This window comes from Saccoglossus kowalevskii, chromosome 1 (genome assembly GCF_978046115.1).
Source record: "Saccoglossus kowalevskii chromosome 1, keSacKowa6.1, whole genome shotgun sequence".
NCBI lineage: Eukaryota > Metazoa > Hemichordata > Enteropneusta > Harrimaniidae > Saccoglossus > Saccoglossus kowalevskii.
In genome coordinates, this window is record NC_140641.1 from 31,284,536 (window position 1) to 31,296,696 (window position 12,161).

The 12,161-nt window shown below is 33.1% G+C and overlaps 1 protein-coding gene across 1 annotated transcript; it reads right to left on the reverse strand.

Moving 5' to 3' along the window:
* Positions 1–4,948: 4,948 nt before the first annotated feature.
* LOC102808327 (galanin receptor type 1-like) lies at positions 4,949–5,953 on the reverse strand. The gene has a single exon (XM_085497577.1). The coding sequence runs from the start codon at positions 5,951–5,953 to the stop codon at positions 4,949–4,951; it is 1,005 nt and encodes a 334-aa protein (XP_085353703.1).
* Positions 5,954–12,161: the final 6,208 nt, after the last annotated feature.

The window sequence follows — 12,161 nt, forward strand, 5'->3', positions numbered from 1 at the left end:
TTGCCTCAATTACCTACTTTTCACATTTGTCTCATTAAAATTAACAAGATGAAAAGGAAGGTTATTTGAAACAATTACTGATATAAATCTTGTGGATATGACAAATATGATTGAGAACAAGGATAACAGTTACGTGCCACAATTCTGACGTGCACTCTCCATGTGCAATTTATTGTAATTTTCAAGACATGCCATTGGCGTGCACATGTTTTGTAACCCAGATTCCATGCTATGCAATAATGTGAACTATACAATTGTAATAAAGCTATGTATATTAGAAACACATTGCTTATAGGACTTCTCGTATTGAGCACATTCCTTGATGTGTGGTTATAATCAAATATATTCTTATGCCAAATAACTGTTAGTCGCTGCAAGTTTCTTTAATTTATTCAAGTCTTGGCGTAATGATTGGAAAAAATCACTGTGATGTAGTTTATAAGTAACTTAGTTTGTCAGTAATTTAAAACCAACGGCTTTGCAGATACAACGTGATTGTAACTATAAATAAAGAAATGTTGTTAAAGTGTGCCACCATGATAAACACATTGGTTTAAAAGGCCAATTCGCGATGTCTTTGTTATACGACGCTGAGTTGATTGATGAATAAAAATGTGTCAAAAATTAGGAACACGTCGCATGTATCTTTATTTCAGAAAACAGCCAGTGTGTTTTAGGAAAGAAGTGTGTCTTTCGAATGACATCTCCCAGCTATTACTTATTTTGTACATCTATTTAGTATACAGGCGTGGGGTGTATTTTAATTCAACTTTAACTTCGGCTATTTTCTCAGATTAAGTTACGCATTATACAAGTCGGATTAAAAGCTAAACGATTTAACTAGAGATAATGGCAATGTGTATAACCGCACATTGGCGGTGCTGAATACATAGTCGTTTTTTACTATTTTCTTGTCTAGCATTATTACCTTAGTACAATATTTATTATAATACTCGCATGTTGGTAGTTTTTAATCTAAAATTCATATTTTCAATTTCAATACAATCGGTGATTATCACAAGGAAATGCGTGGTTATTAAACATGTTTTGTGTATAGCAATGTATAGAGATAAGAATATTTTAATCAAAAATACTCCAATATCACCATATTGAGATTAGATAAGGGGGTTTGAAATTAACTGAATCTTTCTGGCAATCTATAAAAAGAACAGCGGAGATGTAAAGAACACCAGATGTATTAAAAAATCAAGACTTTTCAGATTCAATCTTTTGTCAGTCTGACGAGTATAAGAAAATATGTGACTTAAACAATACACAAGAACAGGGCGTAGCAAATAGCGGTGATCAAAACGATGATTTGGATTGATAATGGATGTCATTTTGTCTAAGTGTACCAAGTTATGTGTATAATTGGATGCTAACTTTGTGCACGCATTGTATTATCACTATTAATTAGAGTCACAGCTGTGACGCCTATTTTGAGGAATAGTCTGGTATAGTTATCATACACTCTTCTACACGTGCGTAGAAATATGGTTGATAACCATTGCCGGTGGAAGGCGATATACACGCCAATATCAAGTAGATACACGCTTTTTTTTATTAATCACGGATATTCAACCTTCCCATGCCACTTCTGAATCAATATGGCAGCGGCTTGGCATTTTATAAATATTGCAGTTAATTTCCCGAGGGGAGCAAGACTGGCAGTACAATGTATTCCGCGTTAATGAAGCAAACGTCTGATATAACCAATGCTAAAGCCATGTGCGTCTTCGACTTTTGTTTATTGGTTGTCTATCATAATAATTATAATAAAGTTGTAGATATAAATGTTAATAGTGTTGCTCCGTGAAAACATCAAGAACGTGATAATTATCATTAAATAACTGTTGCCTAGCAATATAATGCTATTGGAATATATTTTAATAGTATAACAATTGTACTCACTTCTTAAATATTTTTATTTCCTGTTATTCTTTTCTTGCAAATGAAAAACACATATAGAAACGATGGATTAAATAAACAGAATGAAACTCGCCTAATGAAAAATACAACACTGCCTTTTCATTTTATGTGCACACCGGTTGGTCTTTTGACTGACCGGCGAAGCGTAGCATGTGTATAAATAATTGTTAGAAAATGTTTCCGCGCAGTGACTACTGTATTCCGTAAGCTAATGTACGTCGCACTTTGTACTGAACAGTATTTTTGTAATTTCGTAATCCCAAAAAATAAATCGATGTTTCAACACGATGTTGTGTTGATTATAAGGTGATCATACTCACTGTCTCTAGATAGCTGTAGCCTAATAATAATAATAATAATAATAATAATAATAATAATAATAATAATAATAATAATAATAGTCTAAATTGATTCATTATCAGAGAAAATACGTCATACGTTAATCAAAGCATGAAAGTTACAATTTCCCTAAATATCGATTTACCGGTTATATCAAATTTTATAAAATACCCATACATACATACTATATAATAAACCAAAACGACACTCTACGGCGTTTTCGTAAATAACGAAAGCGAAAAGTACGGATTGCGTAATATTTAATTGTTTTTTTTTAATTTGTCTACACATTTACTTTTCTCATGTCGCATTTTATATATATTAATTTTGGGCGCTGAGGAAACTTTTATGGTTGCTGTTCAACATGATGGAAGATATAATATACGTGTTTGCACTGTTGATTTCACTATGACCAGCAATCATTCATGCGCGAAAGTTTGTGTTGCCAGGCAGCGGAATAAGATCAACAGAGATTTCTAAGATATAGTCATAGAGAATTTTCCGAACCAGAAAATTCCATGTTTATAATTGATTATACGGGAATGTGTTTATCATCATTACACTGATCTGTATCCGGTTTCAGGAGAGACGAGTGAAATAATTCACACTGATTGTCACATTTAAGTGAAAATTAAATGCAACATGAGTATATAATAAATAGCACAAAGTGCACATCTAGTCTTCAACATTTTATTTTCTATGTAAGCAGCATTGACTACGAATACGCAAATCAATGTTGACGTGTGTTGAACACTTCACATTTCGTATACTTGTGTAGGCCTAAGCGTATGTGTTAGCTGAAAGTACATCGAACAATTCTTTCGTTATTGTGTTTACTTCTCCACGGTCTACGTCCCCTTCTATACCTCACTGTATATGACATAAATGGCGGGGAACTGGCAATTTGCATTATATCACAGTAGACACACGTCGTGCTTGAGTGTTGTAATGTAACATTTTTTTTATTTCCACACAATGCAATCTGCTTAGTATGTCAAGTTATGAAGTGACCTGTTTTATGTAAAGCGTTTTTTGAAAGATTTAACATGTCAGATGAATGTGTCAGTCTGATAGGATACACGTTCGGACCGAGCTTAGACGTTCACAGCCGTACCTGATATTTGAAAAGACACATACAAAAGTAATTGAATGAATGAACCTGACAATCTATCTGTTATCGCATAGAGTCTTCGTCTCAATATGCATTCAATGTTATCTCGGACACATGATAAGCAATTGCTTGGCAGCCTTTGTTGCTTCCTGAATTGGTGACGACATATTCAATTTTAAACAATTCCACTTTAAAGAATATCTGCATGAAGCTGAGAAAAAAAAGTAAATTACTTTTTGCCATCATTCAGTTTTATGCAATTTATAGCTATTATACATATATTTGAAATAGCATGTGGAATATTGAAATTATGGTCACTGATTTACTTTAACATTTGGTAATTTAAATAATACATGTTAAATTACAGTAGTAAATGTTTCAATCCAACAACAACAATAATAATAATAATATAAGGCTCGTTGCAGACTACAAAACATACAAGATATTAAACGAGGAACTAGAACCTGGGCTTTAAAATCAGGAACGTTATCTACATTTTTCAAACTATGTGATACTTATGAATTTCGCAAATACTCCTCCGAAAAAACAGAAAAGGAGATTAATTGTGTTGATAGATATATCCTCGCGTTTTTGGCAATAGCCAAATTAAAATGTTTTGCAGAAGGTTAACCTGGATAGTAAAAAAAAACAATTATTTGACAGGATAGTTTTTGGACTTGCAAGAAAATAAATAACTAATTTCAGACAAGACGTGGTGAAGCAACTAGGGCTATGAAACACATGTAACACGGGAACTAACAATTGTTGATAAACTAATTTAACAAATTAACAAACAATACTGTTTTTCTAAACACATACATATCTAAAAAATAACCAAATTAGTTTATATGGCTGGAATTTTGTGAATTTAACAAATTAACAAACAATACTGTTTTCCTAAACACATACATATCTAAAAATTAACCCAATTAGTTTATACACGCAATAAACCAGCTCGAGAAAATAGCATATGTGAATAAGTTAATATGGCTGCCACCTGTAGTATTTAAAATGTGTTATAGGTGACGTAACGTCATTAATGTGATTAATTGCACTTCTACATACAGAGAATACTCTTGACAGCATATTTTCTTAGCAGATTCGAACATGATACCGATAATTGAATTCAATCTCGTTGAACATTGTTGAAAATATATTTCTGTTCGTGAGAGTGAGTGCGTGCGTTCCTCCTATTATGTACAATTATTTTCACGTGGAATTGATTGGGAAGTCGCTCTGAAAGAAAATTTGACAAAATACACAACGTCAATACCAATTGGTTGTTTTCCCGCTGGTGAATAGGCTCTGAATAATATTCCACTTCGTAGGATACATTCCTTTACAATCAGCCAGAATTACTGACATTTCAGATAAAGTAATTTATATTCCACTGAATGGAGACCAATATGTGAGGTTGTGCTCGACGCAAAATCACCTACAATAGCATATGTATTCATAATAGAAATAAAAGGTAATATCCAACTAGCATATGTTTTAGTCTTATCTTGATTGGAATTGCTAAAATGTCAACGTAGCAACAAACTCCTCCTGCAGGTAGAACATACCGAGTTACGCTCGTGCATTGGCCTGTAGACTAGTTTCGGGATTGATTCGTGCGTTTCCGTTAGTTTTCGTACAATTAAATGTTTCCTTCAGCGCTTTTCTAAAATGATCCCACATTAAAGCGTATATTATAGGATTGCAACATACGTTGCAAAACACAGAGATGACCGTGAACTTGTAGAATGGCCCATTCCAATCCAACGGCCCGCCAAACACCCAGTTTTGAAAGTATGCTAAAGAAGGCACTGTCCAACATATGAAATATGTGATCACCACCACGCACAACGTCGTTGTGACATTTTTCGACGCTTTGTTCATTGTGCCATTTACGTTGGGCGCAAGACCGTCTTTAATTTGTTCATTCATGCGATTGCGCAGTGCAAGATATATTTTAACATAACAGTACACAAACACCGTCATCGGAAAAGCATATTCGACAACAAAAACGACGACTCCAACAAAGCGACTGAGGTGTTCGCTCGGCCATTGATTGACACATTCTCCATCTTTAGTAAAATGCACATACGGCCAGAACCACTCATTTATCAGACCCGCCACCCAAATGAGGCCCATAGTCTTATGCACCCCACTCATGGTGAACTTATTCAAATGCATCACCGGATGTACAATAGCGAAATACCTTTCGATTGTAATAGCGACGAGGTTCAACGATGATGAATCGAACAGCGACCACAGAGGATACAATGAAACCCAGAACTTGCAAAAGATTGTTCCTGTAATATTGTTCGGAAGCGGGTCCATCGTTGGTCCAAGGTAGCTCAGGATAAAAATAAGAGAGCTGCTCAGGTCAATCAAAGATTGGTTCAATATAAACATATTTGTCATAGTTCTTAGCGATTTCACCTTCAAAAATACGACACATACAACTGCGTTTCCCAATATGCCAAGTATACCGACAAATCCAACAGCTACATCAAACAGGATATCGTCGATGGATTCGTTACCTGAATTATCAGTTATGTTGTCAGATGAAATGTTCACGTACGACATACTGAGTGGTATAATGCGGGTTTCGATATCTACACGTTGATAATTAATGTACACGTCAGTGTGTGCGAAATACCGTGTATTTTAATTCCAGTGTAATTTACGCTGTCAGCAGAATCTGTATGCACAGAGAAGCAAACAAATATCAGTTAAACAGAGAGTATGACAGGGCTATGCAAATTTAATATAGAAGGTCTCCAGTATAATTGGTTTATGAGTACGACATTGGGTCGGGTGAGAAACATATTAAGACCATTACAAATGTTTTTAATTTCCTTAGTATTATTTGCCAGTGGTACACTATATAAAAAAATACGGCGGTCGAAAATGTATAACAAACACGGACTTAATTAACTAATTAAGTCAAATATGTATTACTATCCTAAATATAATTTAACTGGAATTCAAAAAATGAATTATACATCGCCATTAATTTAAAAGAGTCGTTTGAATAGCTCCACGCGATGGCAATTTGAAATATATGTATATTTAGAACCATAACAACATTCATGTATAAAATAGAATAGTCATCTCAAATACGGAATTGGGCAATAACATCAACATTACATGTATGTATGTATACACACACACACACATATATATATATATATACACTATTTAAGTAATCAACCAGACTCTGTAAGTTCTGTTCATATATATATATATATATATATATATATATAACATGATATATGTATATATGACATGATATATATATGATATGATCCGGTTGCATACTAATACTAATAAATTTGGAGGAATAAATAAATAAATATATATATATATATATATATTCTTGTCATTAGAATGACAAATAAAAGTATATTGCTTACCTTATGACTGCAATAGAAAGACATTGACTCTTAGATTATTGCATTTAACACTATCTGCTAAGAAGAGAGACACACAGTTAGAATAACACGCTTCTTCGCTGCAAATACTGAATAAACTGAACGGACATCCGCCACATATATTACGTTAATTGTATGTACACTTTGAGTCGCTTGGTGGCGTGTTCCGATGTTATTATACGCGTCATCATCGATTGAAGCCTTGATATGTGTATTTTTTTTTATATTCATTTAGCTTAAAAATAAATTTAATAAAAGAAAATGTCTCACGCGTGAGTTTAAGACTAGGTAATAATATGTATCTTCGAAATATTTGTATTTAATCATTTTTTTCGCTTATATCATGTAAGTAGTTACCATCAATATAGGAAAATGAATATTTGTCTTTGTTCGGCGTTTTCGCTTACTGACAGAAGGATAAATTAACCCATGTTGAACTAGTGGCTACACAAAAGAATATCACCGCAATAAACTATGTACAACATAGTATGCGCTGGACAGACGTCAATGTGACTTAGCGAGTTGCATTATTCGGTTCAACTAACTCTTCACAGAGTTCAATAGCACAGACGTGCGCTGTATATTAGATACGAACGTGACAAAACGTCGTGTTACTTGCAAGTCATTAAGACTGGGCATCAATAAATAAAGTATCTATGAAGTGGTGTAGGTCGAAAGTCAATTTGGAAAATCATTGGACTCATTAGCAAAATACAACGTTAAAATATATTAGTAACACCGTAATAATGTTAGTTTGCCCCCCCCCCTCCCCCGCCACACACACCCAATTATTTGTTGTACGTGTTTAAGCGACGAACAACAGAATACAGTATTACATTACCCGGGCGCACTTCCGCGTTTCGTGTATACCTAAAGATATCTTGTCTTCACGTGGCATTGTGTGTGGTAAAATAAAATTACATTTCTGTGAATAAAATGACACGTCATTTATTTGATATGAGCTGCCAATTGTCTGCTTGGTATTTACCCGGCAAGCGTTCTTTATATCTTGTTATAACGTTGAATAGGCAAATTGCCAATTATACACCGAATTGCAATCGTCTCAAATATAGTCACACAGGGAATCGTGACTTAATGTGTTACACGCAATTCATGTATGACTACTGTATGTAATTCAACATCGCCAGGAGTAATTGTTGAAGATTGTATTCATAGTGTTTGTATATTGTTGTATATAATTGTAATAATTTATAAAACCTACTAAAATCCACATATTATATTCTTATTTGATGTCAGCGTAGACTAGAAGTTGTACATACTAATCAATTTAGTCTGTCACTTCGATTTCATAGAGCAATGTAGACTACAAGATATATTCCCTAACAATAGCCATGATGAATAGGACAATAGTTACAAATAAATACACAGACTGAGGGTTAGACAACTCATCTAATCAGCCCATGAATATATTGTGTGTATTCTAACATAGTGTTTGCATATTTGTAACAATGTTTTTATATTTTCCTAAAAAAATAACACATATGTATATAACATTATTAGGTTATCCCGAGATATTATCTCTGGCTAACTTATAGTAATATACTGATATATACTAGCTCTACAGACACAGATTTTGACTGTGTTGTGATTTACGCGAATAGGTTACATAGTCATCAACAATGGTAAGGATACTATTCCTGAACTCGAAGTTACACTCCGTGTGCCGTTGTTGTTTGTTGACCAGGCTAAAAACAGGGGTGACAAAAATATGTCACTTGAGATGAAAAGTACTACGCTATGTGGATCGAATATCAAAAAATAAATAAACAATAAAAAAACAATAAAACACCAAAGATATCACAGTAGTTCGTATGATATAAATCTCCGTCTCAAACGTTATAGGCGTCCACGCAATGCAAACTATTAATGTAAATGTACGCAACGATGGTAACCACTTATATATGCGGCACACTCAAAGTGTATTCATCAAGAGACTTCATTTAAGTGTAATAAAAACACATTGGAAGTACTTTAATGTCTGTCAATTGTGATACATAACGTATTCTGCAATATAACTTCGCATTACGGAACAAAAATATCTTATATGCGTTGCTATGCGTTAGTCCATGTATTATATATCTATTATAAGCAATAATATATATATATACATTAAACTAACGGAATATTTGTTTCATGTTTGAATAAGGCTTTTTGGGAGATGCCAGTGGGCCAGTGGAAGCTATGATCGGGCGTGCAGCTAGGCAATTTAATGACGTAGTCGCCAGTTATAAATATAAATGTGGTACTTTCTTCATATATAACATTGCTTTTCCTGTTTCCTATATAATTCTAATTTTATGCAGACAATTCAATTTTCTTTTACTGATCTATTCCACAACACTGGCCCATACCATATGTATAAACTGTGATACGTTGAAATGTTCTCGCATGTGTATATATACAAATTAGATTCATTATTTATAATATAGATTAATCCTTTATAAAATGTTACGTATAGTTTACACGGATGTCCGTTTCAATTATTCATGTATACTATTCACTGTAATAATGATTTTATTACGAGAGTAACGCATATATTAACGTTAATCATGATTGATTTTTGTTTTCATTTTTGCACTTTTTAAACAACAAATCAAAGCGTCGTTTCTAAATAGATTAACAAATTAAAAACAAACCGTCCTTTGAAAGGCGTCGAAAACCCAGAAAGAAGATGACTATGTAGAGCTTCGGTCAGAATTTTGATATTATTAAAAGTCACTTTTTTATATCGATGTCATACATACGTATAAAGAAGCCCATTCTCACGATAGATTATATTGAATTATATTTGTTTTTAAAACATATTATTCCATGTAAGCTGCATTTTCGTTGCTAACACCAGGTAAACACGCAACGTGTGTGTGTCTGTCAACATTTGCACATGAATAGAATGGAACGCAAGACTAACCAATCATAGAATAACATTTTAAATAGTGCTTACTCGCATATACGAACATGTTGGACGAGGTGGTTACGATTTTCCTGGCGATTTTCGTAAAGCCTGGGAACATATTTAACAGAACACCATAACGTTCTGTCATAATATACACGGAAGTTTGTTTTTCGTACAATGTAGTAATAATTGAATGTGATATAACTTAAGACATAAAGCGTCGAGTGATGGGATTATATCTTTACTTCTGTGTCCGATGTTATCAAAAGGAAGTGTCGAATGCGACGGCAATACTCATCAACGCGAACAATGTCGGTGACGTAATGTAAACACGTTTCGAACGAATGCAAACGCTAAATTCTATCGTCTTCGGTAGTAAATTTCATCTTCTCGAATTACGCACTAATACACATCGTTGCTTATTATTTGGTGCATAGCCTGGCATGAATATATTACTCCCATTTGAAAAATAAACGTAATCTAGTAAATGTATTCAAGTATTGTTATTGAAAATTACCCATAGAGTACCCGATGTTTACTGAAGTGAATGGAGCCAACGTGTTTGAAAATTTGATATCAAGGAAATATAGAGTGAAGTAATTTTAGTAGGGAAATATATCAATCACGATCGAATATGGTAATTTGGCACTCGACATATGTTATTTCTTATTGTTTGTCAAGTACTAAAATTGCACACAACTACGTGCGTACATAGCCTGGCATGAATATATTACTCCCATTTAAAAAATAAACGTAATCTAGTAAATGTATTCAAGTATTGTTATTGAAAATTACCCATAGAGTACCCGATGTTTACTGAAGTGAATTGAGCTAATGTGTTTGAAAATTTGATATCAGGGAAATAAAGAGTGAAGTAATTTCAGTAGGGAAATATATCAATCACGATCGAATATGGTAATTCGGCACTCGACATATGTTATTTCTTATTGTTTGTCAAGTACTAAAATTGCACACAACTACGTGCGTATGGTAATCAATTGGTTGGAGGCGCTAACGTAAGTGTCTTGTGCAGTTTTCCAACGGATTAAATGTTTTTGAACTAAAACTCATCAAAACAATAATGTAAAATCATGACGAGGTCTCAATTTTACCCAATCTGGGCGTGTATTTTTTTATTATTTTATACAATTAAACTGAAAATGAGCTACTGAAGAAATTTCGTAATTCGAAACGTGTAAACTCATGACAAATATACAATCATATGCATTATACTAAAAAAATTGCAATGATAATATCATTGTTTTGTTCTATTTACATAAACGCTGCATGACTCGTAGCACTTAATTTGTTTCATCATTTCTAAATAAAATAAAGAACTTCGACAAAAAGCCGCTAATTCAGATTGCCAAAACGATGTTGGATGATGATCTAATGGTTTATGTACTGCCGTGTTTAGTGATACTTACACACAAATTGTCACAAAACAGCAGCTGCGGCCAAGGTGAGGGGGAATTATCGAGCTTGTCCTTGCCACAAACTTATGAAAATTGTCAAAAGAAACAGTTATTTTAGCCTTCAAACTTGCCATTTAAATGGACATCAAATGAAACTCATGTCTTGAACACAACATCTTTATCTTTAACTATTTGTTAATTTTCTCCTGTGAGCAAGATCTCTATCTATATAACAGGCTAGCTATTATTGGCTGTTTCCAGCAAATAAATAATGAAATAAAAAATAATAAAATAAAATATAAATAAAATATAAATAAACTATAAATAAAATAAAAAGTAAAATAATAAAACGCATATTTAAAAATCAATAAAAAAATTAAGCCCAAAACTATTTAAGCACAATTCAAAAGGTTAATTTTGTCAAGATACTTTGATATAACAAATATAGGATATGTATTAACCCGAAATTCTGTTTCTCAATAAGTGACATGCATCTCTCTATTGTTTCTATTACTAATCATGTAGTCGTCTTTAATTTTGAACAATGCTCATCGTCAATAAATATATTAACATTCGTTGTGTAACAATTTTGAAGAATGAATTTTAATAGAAGTAAGATTGTGCTTCTCGTTGAAAACATATGTCTAAAACCGTAGACGCTGGGTTACAACATGAAATTTCTTTACATGACTTTTTACAGCCGTATTTAGCAGAACGTATTGACATTTTAGTTCTATCTTCCTTCAATGTGTGTGTATTGCGGATCTCCCATAATTTAATTACTTTAATGTGTCTCACTTGAACAGTCGTACGAATGTTCAGTCAGTCAGTCGAGTGACTATTATGCTTATAATTACAGTTCGCAATGTAACAGCGATTGTCAATATTTTTTAAATATGTCGTTGCATTTCTATCTCATTGGCAGCTTACGTGGATTGTGAATGAATGAATCTTTCCATAAATCATTATATTCATTGCAACAATATAAGCGACGTAAAACAAATTCAAACACAACAGTTTTGAATATATGG